The 13,951-nt window shown below is 37.7% G+C and overlaps 3 protein-coding genes and 1 long non-coding RNA gene across 4 annotated transcripts; 1 reads left to right on the top strand and 3 right to left on the bottom strand.

Moving 5' to 3' along the window:
- Positions 1-2,587: 2,587 nt before the first annotated feature.
- LOC108821120 (uncharacterized) lies at positions 2,588-4,136 on the bottom strand. The gene is made up of 5 exons (XM_018594168.2): positions 3,835-4,136; positions 3,642-3,740; positions 3,229-3,270; positions 3,029-3,158; positions 2,588-2,942 (listed from the first exon to the last, which is right to left on the bottom strand). Exons 1-5 carry the CDS (start codon positions 4,057-4,059, stop codon positions 2,731-2,733), a joined length of 708 nt encoding a protein of 235 aa, XP_018449670.2. The 5' UTR covers positions 4,060-4,136; the 3' UTR covers positions 2,588-2,730.
- A 1,701-nt stretch (positions 4,137-5,837) lies between these two features.
- Positions 5,838-6,678, bottom strand: LOC108821194 (protein DMP3-like). Its single transcript, XM_018594239.2, has one exon. It carries the CDS (start codon positions 6,456-6,458, stop codon positions 5,838-5,840), a length of 621 nt encoding a protein of 206 aa, XP_018449741.2. The 5' UTR covers positions 6,459-6,678.
- A 140-nt stretch (positions 6,679-6,818) lies between these two features.
- Positions 6,819-10,027, bottom strand: LOC108820573 (MACPF domain-containing protein At4g24290). The gene is given in 8 exon segments (XM_018593540.2): positions 6,819-7,412; positions 7,414-7,731; positions 7,805-7,971; positions 8,082-8,268; positions 8,342-8,615; positions 8,821-9,059; positions 9,340-9,604; positions 9,842-10,027. Coding segments are annotated over 7 exon segments (1,830 nt in total). The 5' UTR covers position 9,604; positions 9,842-10,027; the 3' UTR covers positions 6,819-7,031.
- Positions 10,028-10,240: 213 nt separating this feature from the next.
- LOC130498860 (uncharacterized) lies at positions 10,241-11,613 on the top strand. Its single transcript, XR_008937853.1, has 2 exons — positions 10,241-10,707; positions 11,182-11,613. It is a non-coding gene; the product is annotated as an uncharacterized LOC130498860 (long non-coding RNA).
- Positions 11,614-13,951: the final 2,338 nt, after the last annotated feature.

Raw genomic sequence — 13,951 nt, 5'->3', positions numbered from 1 at the left:
GAATCTAAGAAAAATATGCACGATTTTTGAAGTTTTGTTTTATGAGTAAATTAATATAGAATCTAATTTCCAATAACACTAGATTTGATAGAAACTTAGAATCATTAAAAACCAAACTTTTGAATAACAAGAGATTTTATAAGTCATCAAACAATCATCAAATAAATAACACTAGATTTATTAAAATTCTTAAAATCCACCTACCAATAATAATAAAATTTGAAAATTTTAACAATCACTACAAATTCATATGCCACTAACACCCTGCTAAGTCCGTAAGTCTGTGTAAACCTTATGCAAGTCCGTATGTCAAATTGAAATCAACGTGAAACTGCCACATGTCTAATATAGTATAAAAGCATTAAATGTCAATACTTTTATTTTAATATATATGAGATATTTTTTTCCTTAAATAAATAAATTTGTTATAGAGGCGAACTTACTCTAATATATATCTATATATCAGAAGCCACAAAGCTTACCATGGTCAACAGAACTGAAACATAGGTTTAAGTGTATTTTGAGCAAATATTACCGGGTCATTATACTAACTTTACATCATTTTACCAGTTTTCTAAACCAAAATACGAGTAAATTTTTTTGTAATAAATATTCACAGGGATCAAGTGAAACTCCTCCCTGAGACTACCTCCGCGACTGTATATAATTTAATTCTTTTATTTATATATAGAAATTGTTACTTTTATTTTTAAATATGGAAGTAAAATAGAATTTCTTTATAATTTTCTCTAAAATAGAAGAATACTATTATAGACTAAAAAGGAATTACTCTATTATAAAATCATATATTGGAGCAATACACATCAATAATAAAGATTTCTAATATTGAAAAATATATAAAAATGTACATTGAAGATTACTCTTTAAGTGTTGGTGAGGTTTAATCTCAAAATTAAAAAGAAAAGCGTCTGTGTCCGTTTTAAGATTTCTTATAGAAATGTTCTGATATGAGATTTATATGAATACTTCAGCAACGAATCCGATAATTATGTTAGTCGTCTGCCCTAAATAACCAAATTTATATATTTTCGTATTCATTCGTTTATTAGCTAGGTAAGGTTTATGGAGTTTGGTTCATGCTTTTATGTTGGCATTTGTTAAATGAGTTTTTTTTTTTCGGAAAAGTACATTTTTAAAATTTAAAGATTGATATTTTGCTTGGGTGAAATGTAGGAGTTATAAAATAGGGAACATGCAAACAAAAAGTCGGTGGCTGCAAGGGTCGCGGCAAAAGCAACTATCAACACTCCTGGAACCAACGCTCTTTCCCAATCTCAAATCTCAATGATCTTGACAGCAACAGTGTTCTTGAACGTGATGTTTCTAAGTTCGTATGGAAAGAGACATAGTAAGCTAGCTTGTTAGTAACTTAGTATTTGTCTTTTAGTTTCGTGATTTTCAGACCATTTTTTTTCATTCTTAGGAGTTAAAACTAATTATACTAAGTTGGGTGACATATTGAGGATTGGCCTTTAAGCTAATAAACATAAGTCATGTAGTCTAGTCTTAAATCTAAAAATAATAGATCAATGATTTTTAAAGCATCGTGTTTTTGCGTCAATACGAAGATTATCTCTTGAGATTCAACTATTATAGAAACAAATATATGAAAAATCTTTAGTCATCTATAAGCAAAATAAATATGTGTTAGTTTACTTTTGATCCCTATTAGTAAAGACCGACCCTAAAATTTTGGGGACTGTAGACGAGTAAAAAGAAAATTTAAAATTTTGGGGGTATAAATTTTTTTTTTTTACAAATTTGAGGGTTTGTATCCATATAAAATTTTTTAAAAATTTTGGGAGTTTGAGACAAATGTTTCATTAGGCTTGGTCGAGGACCGGCCTTACTATCTATCACTGCATCCTTTTTTACATTTATTTTGTTAGTTCTAATTGCTTAAGAAATTTTTGTCCGGCTTAGTAACACAATCCAACAATCCAGTGATAAGAAAAAAGGTATTGTGACATCTAACAGGCCCAGTTACTAAGCCAGAACCCATTTCCTTCTGCACTTTTGTCCACTAAAACCTTGAAGCCTTCTTCAATTTGATGTACTTGAAGAAAACTCCCAACCAAGTCAGACCAACTTCTTGCTTAGATCAACTACATTAAGTAAGCGTACGGGTTCCGTTAGTACAGTTTTTTTTGGGGAGAGACATCGCTCTGAGTTATGTTCTTGAGGGTCGACATAAAACTACAAAGCTTGGAAATCATGCAAGGACAGTCCATTTGATTGAACTCTGGTATGCATCGGTATCATAATATGAAGTTTGTGTGGAAGTCATCATGTTTCTTATCTCCAGGAAGCTGCAGGGTATTGCTCATGCTCTGCAATATCCATGCAGCCTCCTCAAAATAAATGTTTCTTATCAAGGTCGTAACAGTTTTATGAATAAAAACTTTGGTGTAGTGATGTAGTCTTTGAGGGCCAATTGCAGCAAATGTTGATGCCATGCGTAGGGAAACCTACTAAATTAGAAGAGGATGTGAATAATATTGTTTTTACCATTTGATTTGATCTGATTGTCTTTGGATTTGTCTTACTCTTATACCACCACGAATGAATGAAATGTGTATATATATTATTATTGTGTGTGTGGTAATAATGACTTTTAACAATCATTTACAGTCATTTTACGGATTATTTTCTAAAGAATTATTTTGTAAAGAATTATTCGTTATATCTTAGAGCAGTATAAGATAAGTTCTATATTGGCGTACAATTGATTTCTTCACCACCCTTGTCTTCATCCTCCATCATCACCAGGTTCTCTATGGTCTCGAGGAACGCCGTGACTTTCACCAAGCTCTTCTCATCAAGCCTGGGGACCGTGTGGCCTTTGGGATGATGGACTACCACCGGATTCTTGAACGACTCTATCAGCTTGATTCCGTAAGGTTTCAAGAAATCAGTCTCTCCTACAAAAAATGAAAACATTCTCCAGACTTAAGCACCAATTGCAAATCCCACATATATATATACGTAGTAGATCATATCAACTTACCTAGAAAGTGTAGGGAGGGAGTATCAATGGAAGGCGAATAAGCATCCTCCACAACCTCGGTAGATCTAAACATAGCTCCTCCAATAATGATGATAAACTTGATCTTTGGCACTTTCTGGAGTGCAAGTCCCTGTAAAAAGCTCAAAAACATGATCAAATAAATGTATTTCCAAACAACAAAAGCAACATTGTAGACATACCTTAGCTTGCAGTCCTGGTAAGCCCCCAGACAACATCCCCCCCTGCAATATTAAGAATAAATCAAACATGGAGTTTTTCAGAGAAACCATGCAACTTATCAAAATGTAGTTATTATTTTTAAAATGATTTTGAGTTTCTGAACCCGTTCTTTCATACAATTCCTAATAAGAGATCTAAGCCATGTAATTTATTTAAATGTAGATTTTTCAAAAAAAATGATTAGGAGTTTTTGGATCCATATGTACATCTCCTATAGTACGAAACCGACTCAGGACCATATATAACTTAATTCTCTTTTGTAGAATAAACACCTATTTAACTTGACTTGGTCATGTAACTCTTAAACTTTTACTTAGTAATCTAAGAGATTTAGCCATTAAATTAACTCGTCCTATCAAAATGTAGATTATACCTGAGAGAAGCCAATGAGACCATCAAAGGGACCAAGCTTGATCATACGATCTTCCAAATACTCTAAACAGTTCTCAAAATTCTCATACTCAGTGAACTCCTGACATTTTTTTCAAACGTTCCAACGTCAATTTACACCACGAAGAAGATCTTCATTGTGAAAAGATATATAAAGACAGAAGAAAGGAGAGGACCTTGTTGAATTGGAACCACTCGTAATAAGGAGGATCGAAGATTCCGTCGACATCAGATTTGCCTTGACAAGGAAATGGTGCGTCTAGGAACATGAGATCGAGTCTGTCGATAACAGCTTTAGGCCATCTGTGAAGCTGTATCTTCATTATCTCTCCGCTCGTACGGAACCCATGGAGACATAGAAACCTTGGTTTCCTCACTATTGATCCTCCTTCGCTTCCCATTTGTTTTTTTTTCTCAGACAATAAGTTCACAGTTTGGTCTTTCTTGTGATAAAGCTCTGTCTTCTTCTTCTTGCTTGCTTTTCTTCTTCGAGGAGACACGTTTGATAATATATATAGTGCGTTTTCTTAGTACGTGGCACATGGAAAATAGGTCGCGCTGGGATTGAGAAATTCAGGTTTTGTTTTTGGTATTGGTTGGCAGATGTTGGTGACGATCGACGGCTGAGAAACGGTTCCTCTGACCAGAAATTTTAAACAAACGGTCAAGATGGAATCTCTCTCACTGAAATTTGGAATCTAACCAAACCACATCTTGTGGCCGTCAGTAGGCTTAAGATCTGAAGAACCAAAACAATGTAACCAAAACTGGTCCAGATTTTTCAAACATTAAACGGTTCTTATATTTTAATTTCTGAATCAAATTAGAACCGATCTAAAACCGAACAGTTATCCAAATATATAAATATTAATTAAATACATCTAACATAATCAAATATACTACATAAATATAGTTAAAATCTATTTTAAAAACCTACAAATGTTTGAAAAACTCAAAAATCTAGATGTAAAAAAAAAAACTCAAATCTAAATTTTTTGAATTAACTAAAATGTCTGGTATTTTTATTTGAAATATCCGAAATAATCTAAATTATCTGAAATTTTTATCTGCATCATCCTTATTATGTGATATTTTATCGTATATCGATATTTTATTTGAATTACATGAACTAGTCGAATCAAAACCGTTACTTCATGAGATGAGCTTGTGTACCATCCAGGTATCTTTTACGTGTCACGCAAGCTTCGACCCAGACTGTTGACCTAAAGAAAGCTTATCATAAACCTCTCTTGATTGAAAAGCATTCATTGACACATAGGTACATATATCTTATGAGTAGATCGAAGAGAGGAAAGAAACGAAACTATGTTCGTTGACTAAGAGAAGCAATCAAAGCTTGTGAAATTAAAAGCCTGTGATCATAGCTGGAATCAATAATGAAGAATCTATAAGCTGCTATGATTGGTCAAGTAACTACTAGTTATTGTAAAAAAAGTATCGCACCTTGATTGTATTATTATAAGGTTGCTTGCGTTATTATCAAACCACCAAATTAAATATTTTAGCAATAATATATAAGAGATAGGAAGCTCATGAGAAGAAACGTACAACACACGAAATGATCAAACAAACGAATAAGTCAATCCACCTTACATTAAAAAAAACTAAAGAATCATTAACGGCGCCCTGCGTCTCCGGTAACCGGATATCCGACACCGTGTCTTCTCTGTTGGATATGTTTCTAGTATTGGGCTTTATTAATTATGAGTTTGGGCTTTGTCGTTTCCAACTTTGTTTTCATCAAAATGATTTATAAGAAAAAGAAGAAGTCAAAGCTTGCGGCTAAATTTTCTGTACGAGCTTCCAAAAATCTGAAACTTACGGAACGTGATTGTGGGAGAGATGGTAGAGAGAATCTCTCCTGAGCAGTTACGATCTTTTGACTATAAAGAGAGAGGTTTGGAACTTGAAAGGGGGACGCACAATTTCATCTTCTCTTGATCTTTCTCTAAGTTTCTGTTCTTTTCAATTTGAGAGTTTCATCTTTTCTGGGTTGAGTGCACAATCTAGAAGAGAGCAGAGTAAACCCTGGAGTGACCCGTCTTGGTTATCTTGCACCCGAGATTAGGCGGTTTTTCGCTCAAGTGCAGTAGATCATTCTACGGCTCTGCAACTTGTTTTTCTTTTGTGTTCTGGTTTCTGAATTTCCAGTTTTCGGTTATAACATTCTCGTCGGAAAAACCAAAAACAACAAACTACAAATAACACCAACACCCACTGGAACAATATCCAAAACCTTCTTGGTTTCTTGCTCCGGCGCTGGGTAGAAGCAGCTCACGGCGTTCGTGTCTCTCATAGCAACCGCACCAAACACAAGCATAGACAAAACAGCGTGGATCCAGTCAACGAACCGGATCCTGTATTTACTTAGATCAGGCAAACCCAAACCGGAGGGGTCAGGGTAGTCAAAAACCCACATACCTTTACGAGTAGCAAACCCGTAGTACACGTTACCGTCTTCAGCTATGACGCTGTCCGTGAAAGAGCTGAGGAAACAGGAGATGGAGAGAAGGGTTAACAGCACTAAGGTTAAAACGCGAGTCGCGTACTCGCATGAGCCGTTTGTTGTGAAGACAGGTATGAGCAGCTGGAAGGCTAAGAGGGTTCCCGTCGGAAGGAGGTTGGCTAAGTTTGCAGCTGACGTTAGGGTTTGTGACATGGCCTGATGAGATGTCGAACGTTGTCTCCTTAGCTGTGGAGGTGGAGACTCGGAGAGCTCTTGCTCGGTGTCATTGGCTTGGGAACTAGTTGGGTTTCTCTGCTTCAGGGAAGATGACATGTTGTTTGATCTCTCTCTCTTTCGTTTTTTTTCTTCTTTGCGTTGAGAACTAATGGATGATTTTAATAGATGAACATGATCGTAGTTATATAATACTTATTTAAACTAAAAAAGAACGTGAGGTGAAGTGTTGAAAATAGTTATTGACGTGCTCAATGTTTTTGAGAAGTCAACAGAGGCGAGAGCTGGTCTCATTCTTAATCTCATCCTTAGTTACACTTTCTAACGTGTTTCAAAGTTGACTATTACTACTCTCTTTCTACTACTTGTTGCTTTTTAGAACATAGTATAATATGACCAACACTTTTTTAGTATTTTGCGTGCATTTTGTTATGTGTTTACAAAAGAACCGTAAACCAATATCGATGAACACAACTCGTGTATATATATTAGATTTGAAATGGTGCATCACTAACAATGCCCGCAGCAGATTACAGTTTAAATGCGAACAAAATCTCCTCGTCCCAAGACAGGAAATATACAATACACGTAGTCCTATCAGACACACAGACAGATACCGTTACATTAGAAATGATAAATGTACACATACAACAACAACCATCTTTTCTCCTTTTAACCTCCATAGCTTTCCTCAATCACTTCATCTTCCATTATGGCAGTCAACAACGAATACTTCACCTTCAACGAGATCTTCCCTTTCTCCACCAACAACCTCGCACCCGACACAACCCAATACCCCGGCGACTCCTGCGGCCCTCTCGTCATCTCGCTCGTATCCACAAACTTCAAAAGCTTGGGCGCCTGCACAGGCACCGGCGGTCCACCGGGGTATATAGCAGAGTTTATATTCACATCCGCAGGCCGCGGCGGCGGTTTCTGCGCCGCTGCTGCGGTGAAGTGATGGCTTATCAGCGTCGAGATGAGTCCCGACTTGGGAGCGAACCCCACCGCTTCGTCCCATTCCGAGTTCTTCACGCTCGTCGCTCCCATGACCTCTGGAGAAACAGAGGCGCAGGAAGAGCACGTTCTTGAACCCGTGGCTCTCCACGTGGAGCTGCGCGCCCGTCACCACCGAGAGATCGTCGTCTGACTCGACCGGCGCTGTGCAGACGTGGGAGTAGTTCTTCCAGTTTACTTTCTCGTAGTAGCGGCGGTCGTGAGACGCTTGCCGCATGCTTTTGTTTGGATCGTCTTCGAGGTGGAATATCTTGGGGAGAGAGGAGAGGTGTTGGAGATGGATCGCTAGACGGTTGCTTCTTCTGCCTTCTAGGTAGAGACGCATGCCAGTGATTGGCCTCTTACCAACATCAACCTGAAAGTAGATAAATGAGAAACCAAACATCTTTAAAGACTTGAGACCTCAAAGGGACGAAACAAACTCATACCGGAGTGGTATTCACATATAGCTTAGGTCCGAAGAAACGGAACTGCAGAGACGCACAGCTTTGCTGCTTCCTTTGTGGACCAAGAGGGAGTTCGCTAAACACTGGAGCCCACTGCCTTGGTAGCTGAAACTCTAAAAACTGATGCAGCTCTGTGATTGGTGGCTTATCTACATAACAAACTCGATAATGCTTTTATAATATGCTTAAAATGTAATATAAACCACTACTACGAAGAATAATTGAATAAAAAAAACTAAAATTAATATGTAGGCTTTACATCTTAGATAGAGATTGATGGCGTGGCTCAAGAATCCACTCCCTGGAACACCATTAAGCAAAGAAGTGATTGGAATAAAGGACATGGAGATAGCATCAGGCTCCGTCTGAACTGTTTGCAGCCAATCATTATGCATTAGGTTTCTATTATCGTTTCCGCCTCGCCTTTTGCACATGAAGACAATGTCCTACAAATCATAAAAATGTAATTCATGAGAAAAAATAAAGAAGCAAACTCACATGGTACGACTAGAAAATCACCTCTTTATTTGCATAAGAGCCCAGCGAACTTGTATCAGCAAATCTCAGGCGTTGCTCTTTTGCTTCCACCTTACTGCTTGGATGATGCATTCGATCTGAAGCCATGTTCTGCACTCCGCTAGCTTCCACGAACCTCTTGTCTGCCACCTCTTTTAATCTTTTCTGCAGCTCGTCAGGTTGAAGTTTCGACGAGTGTTGCTGTTTCGCATAAATCACATCTTTCCCTCCCATCTTAACGCCAACAATTATATGCGTCCCATAAAGATCTATAAACCTGATAAAGAAACATATATTATTTAAGTGTAAGCTACAAATCTCTCAGCACTCCGAATAATAAAGTAGTGTTACTATACTAACAAAACTAGGCCTATATATAGAATTCAACCTTTCTAAATATAGAATTCTTTGGCAAGAAAGTAACTTTCCATATATATAAAACCGTGAATGAAAAAATTCCAATGACGAGAACTGAACATCACCTTGCCAATGCAGCAGGGTCCCATGTTGATGGGACGGCCTGCTTGACATGATCACGGAGTAACATGTGAGATTTGTCCAAAGCAACGGTGTAAAAGGAGATGAATATCCCATCGAAAGCAAGGTTTTTGGTATAGGCTGCATCTTTCTGCCAACAGCCCGAGAACTCAAACATGGCGTTGAAGAGACCCGAAGGGATTTTACCAGCTAAAGATAGTTCCTGGTTGAACTGCTCTGCCATCTAGAAAAAAAAACACAACAAAAAGGAAATAACTAAAGCATCCAGAACGCTCTGTATCAAATATTCACTCTGGATCTCATTGCTGAGAGGAGTGAAACTATAAAGTTTACAAGCAAGGCACAAGAAACTAGCCAAAGGTTTCAGCATATGGCCCTCTTATCTACTACTCAAACTACAGCAACAAGAGCCAATACTTAATGAACCTACAACAACAACTAGATACTTTTTTTGGTAAGAGTTCAAAGCAAAGTGTACAAAGAAGGAAACTTTTTTTAAGAACCTGTTGGAAAGAGAGAACATCAGAGCTAAAGCGCATGCGCTCTCCTTTATCGCATTTGATAGACTTTGAAACATTAGGGATCGAGATTCCACCGGGTAACACAATGTCGCAGCTGTCGTCTCCGTCTTTGATGTCGAGCAAGCGCGATTCTTTAGAGCCACCTTTGCAATACTTCAAGCGCACATCGATAGCTAAATCGTAACCGCAGCCGATTGAACCAATCGCGACTTCAGCTGCTTTAGAAGCAGGTAGCCGAAGTGCCATGCTTTTTGAGACCCAAAAAATAAAAATAAAAAAAGAGAATTAAGCTAATAATTAAGACATAAAAGCAATCAAAGCCACTTTTGGTTTTGTAATGTGTTGACACAAGTTGAATTGTATGTTGTTGTAATATTGTCAAATCAGAGACACATCAAATCTGACCAAACCTAAAAATATAGGACAAACGACGACCAGGTCCAAATTGTACGGAACTTGAATTGATGAAAGAAGAAAGGTATACTGGTGAAAAGCAGAGGTTGCAGCAGATCAAGTAGGTTTTGAAGCATATGACTTCAAACGAATCGCAAAGCAGCTTAGATATAGCCAAATGAGCTTGATCTAGACGAGGAGCTGAGAAGAATCCTCGATTGAAACGAAAGAGGTTTGGAGAGCTATGGAATGGAGATGGATCATGGAGGAAGAAAAGCCTCGAGTCGAGGAGCGGTCAATTAGGTTTCCTTTAAGTTAAGGAAGAGGAAGAAGGTTGGATGGTAACAGGTGAGAAGACAGTTAAAATTCTGACCCGGAATCCTAAGATCTTAACCCAACTTAAACCGGAACTCGAATTCGCGTGTCTATCGGAACTGTGCAAAATATTCGAGTGCCGTGGTTAGTGCGTATATAATGACATCGGATTCATAAATAAAACCATAGAAATACTCGAACTCGAAATTTTGAACTCGTTCCAAATAAATGAAGTCCGAGTGGAATGTAATAAAAAGTTAAATACAAAGATTTTTTTACTTCCCAAGAGACATATTGAGTTTCGTATATCACAACAAGGCACATTCCACTTGAGGAGTAGTTTATTAAGAGTCAAAGACCTTAATGTCCTTATAGTGAATGAAACCGAACCGGGGTCGATATTGCCATAAACCAAACCATATCAAAAAAAACTTAAACCAATTCCCAACCCTTGTATCGTGATTCTTTCATTCCCCCTTTTCCCCACTCTCTCATTCTCTCCTTACGATTGCGGCGGAGATCAACTAAGAACCCTAATTCCAGTCTCGCCGTTTCCATCTCGTCATTCCCGGCTGATACGAAATTTGCTACCGCTCCTCTCCGGTGTAAACATCATTACCAACACAGATTCCGTCATGAGAGGTAAATAACTCCGATTTAAACACAGATTACTCTTTTTCAATTATGATTTCTGAAAACAAAACATGACCTTTGATCTTTTTCTCTAATAGATGAACTATTTTTACCTAATTTCGGCCGAGATCTATGTTTTTTGTTCTGTAGAATTTTGTTAATTTTATCTAGAGATTTCGCTGTCTAGTTTTTCTATATTTCCTGCCGTCCCACCTCGTGTTGGTTTGGTTGATTTTACATTTGTTAAATGCGCTAAAAATGGTGTTTTTTCCTCACCTTAGAGTGATTTTACATTTTGATTTGTTTCTCCTCTGGTCATGTGTTTAAGATCTGTATTGTTACGATATGTGAAGTTACGTTTTGTGTGTATCGTAAAGTGTATCATGAAATCCGTTAGGTTCACAGATCTTAAAGAGATTCAATTTTTATTTTGGTTTATGATGGTTTCAGTTTTTTGATATCAATGTTTACGTGATCTTATAGGAAAGAACAAACCCGATAACCTCCGAGACTTTTCGCAAGTTTTCCATACCTCCACTTCACCCAACAAGACAACTCTGTTCCACGCTCCACAACTCCCCCACACACAGCTCCTTCGTACACAACTCCCCTGAAGACGCTTCACCCGTCCACAACAGTCCCATCCACAACAGTCCTGAACACACTACGCCCATCCATGATTCCCCTTCAAACACACCATAACTCATGCGAACTCAAACTACTCCACATGTCAGCTATCGTTCCGGTCTTCCGGGGATTGAGCAAGAAAGATAATCATATGTTATTTTTGTTACCTTCCTCCATAATGCAAGTGTAATTTCAACTTGTTTTAGTAATGTCATAGCTAAAGAAAACTTGTTTCCATACCTGATGGTTTCATTTTTTTGGTATCAATGTTTTCTCTCTTATACACAAGTCCCTCGTACACAACTCCCCTGAACATGCTTCACCCGTCCACAACAGTCCCGTCCACAACAGTCTCGTCCACAACTGTCCCGTCCACAATATATTTGTTTACGAGAAAGTTAACAATTTTTTTTTCATTAATGGCAAAATCGTAAATACTTCATCTTCTTCTTTTTAGGGTTTTGTTTCTTCTGCGAATTTTCATGGCCGCCGCACACATTTCTAACATGATTTATCATTATTTTCTGCCATTTTCTTATTATTTGTGTTCAAAACACTAGATTCATCACCTAGAATTCAAATTCAACCTTAAAACACACATAAACGTGATTTTTTTTATGCACCCGATTTTTCTGGCCGCATTTGATAGCACAAGATTAAATTGTGGATGAAGCAATCCAATGGTCGATAGCACCTCTAACATTCAACCATTGGGGACAAGAATGTGCTCCACATCTTTCAATATATACCATAGGATCAGAATTTTCACCTAATCTAATGGTCAAGATAGGTTTCCACATTTTCATTAACTTAACAAATTAAAGTTTTCAAACCGGGACACTTTCACCAAACCGGTTCCGTAGACCACCCACACAATTAGTTTTGCTTCATTAAGGGCAGAAATGTCCTATCACATACTACAAGACAAAAAAATGTGTTCTACATGTTGAATGTGTCTTTCCTTGTAAACAAAAGATAAAATGTGTTCTTTATGGTAATCAACTCAAATACAAAAAGGTAAAAACCCGATTAGAACATGAATCATAGGCTTTATAGTAAAAAGATCGAAGTTTTGGTAAAAGGGAAGAGAAGTCAGAGTGGTGGTCAAAGAGTTGGGCATTTGATTCGTTTCAATTTTAACAGGCTGTTGTTAACTATGTCATGTTTCTTTGTTTATTAAGGAATTTTCTATTATTTTCTATTTCCTAAAGGAATTTTACTAGAAGAAGCACCGATAACAATGAAAATGTTCTATCATGTTTGAAACTTCTCAATTCTCATTTATCAAAGAGAGATCTGCCTAAAAGGTGAAGATATGGTCATTTTACCCAAGTTACTTGGGAAGATGACATAGCCTTAAACTACTATTAAACATGTCTCTTGGTTTATTTACAATTTATATGGAGAAGAAGAATCATATACTAGAAATTAATGTTACATGGAGAAGAATAAGATTGAAATTCATTTTTTTTTTGTAGTGTTTAGGGTAAGTACAGGACCTGCCACTGAAAACAGTAAAGATCTCAAAGTATCTGACCTCTTAACCTCTGAACATTCATGGTATATCAAAAGAATTGAAGAAGAGCTACCTCTACTTTCATCACAAATCATGGCACTACGACCTAGTCTTCTGGACACTGAAGATACTTTCATCTAGAGACCAGTGAAGGACGGCAAGTATACGGCAAAGTCAGGTTATCACTCAGTGCGTTGTAGCATCGCAGGAAAGTAACCTTCATACCCCTCCTAATCAGGAAGACTTCAATTGAAGGAAAAAAAAACATCTGTAACGGGCCCATACTCTCCTAAGATCAAAGTCTTTCTTAGGTCTGTCATCCAAAAGGTGATTCCACTTGGCTATATAACCTGCAAAAAAAGAGGACTTATCCAGGAATCAAAGTGGCTGGAGACAGAAACTCACATCTTCTATCAATGTCCGTATGCAGTCCAAGTCTGGCAATGCTTGTCCTTTTCTCCAGCAGTTCACCTAGCTGCCTTTCAAGACCTTGCTTCGGCTCTAGTCAGCTTTCGAAACGCTCCACCAGTGGGTAAAAAAAAGGGTAAGTAGAAGAAGAAACATCTTAGTACTTGATTTTCTGCATTGTACGTCTCTCACTACTGTAAGTACCGTGCGATATAAATAAAGAAAAGACTGCAACGTCTTTATCATACTATTGGAAGTATCCTCTGTAACAACATTGCTTCTTACTAAGCACAAATAAATTACCTTCACAAGCATTGCTCAAATCGTGTGTGTTTGCACACCCACAGCATCGGATGTACGAATTCAATTCAAAGCCTTGTCCTAGTTCGTTTTCTCATTTGCTGTCTGTGAAGTCAGCATCGATCACATCATCTTTGTTTGAAGAAAAATCTGCTACCTTCACCTCTCGGTGAAGGATCTGCACCTCCTGCTCCAGCTCCAGGCTGGTTGTACAGAGACTGGCCAATCTGCATCACTTCTTGGTTAAGAGCAGCCATGACTTCCTTGATTTGATCTGCTTCCAATTTTGTCTTTAAGCTCCTGTAGCTTGGCTTCCACCTTCTATTTAATTTCACCTGGAATTTTCTCTCCAAGTTCTTTAAGTTGCCTCTCTGTCTGGTAAACAACAGAATCCGCCTGGTT

This window comes from Raphanus sativus, chromosome 8 (genome assembly GCF_000801105.2).
Source record: "Raphanus sativus cultivar WK10039 chromosome 8, ASM80110v3, whole genome shotgun sequence".
Classification (NCBI taxonomy): Eukaryota; Viridiplantae; Streptophyta; class Magnoliopsida; order Brassicales; family Brassicaceae; genus Raphanus; species Raphanus sativus.
This window is presented reverse-complemented; position numbering and strand designations above follow the sequence as displayed.

Bases quoted from the DNA above. Each gene is read 5' to 3' on its own strand.
- LOC108821120 (XM_018594168.2), bottom strand. From the start codon at position 4,059: ATGGGAAGCGAAGGAGGATCAATAGTGAGGAAACCAAGGTTTCTATGT. The intron at 3,159-3,228 runs GTATGTCTACAA...AGCTTTTTACAG, and splicing joins TACCAGGACTGCAAGCTAAG to GGACTTGCACTCCAGAAAGT. The intron at 2,943-3,028 runs GTAAGTTGATAT...CATTTTTTGTAG, and splicing joins TCCCTCCCTACACTTTCTAG to GAGAGACTGATTTCTTGAAA.
- LOC108821194 (XM_018594239.2), bottom strand. From the start codon at position 6,458: ATGTCATCTTCCCTGAAGCAGAGAAACCCAACTAGTTCCCAAGCCAAT.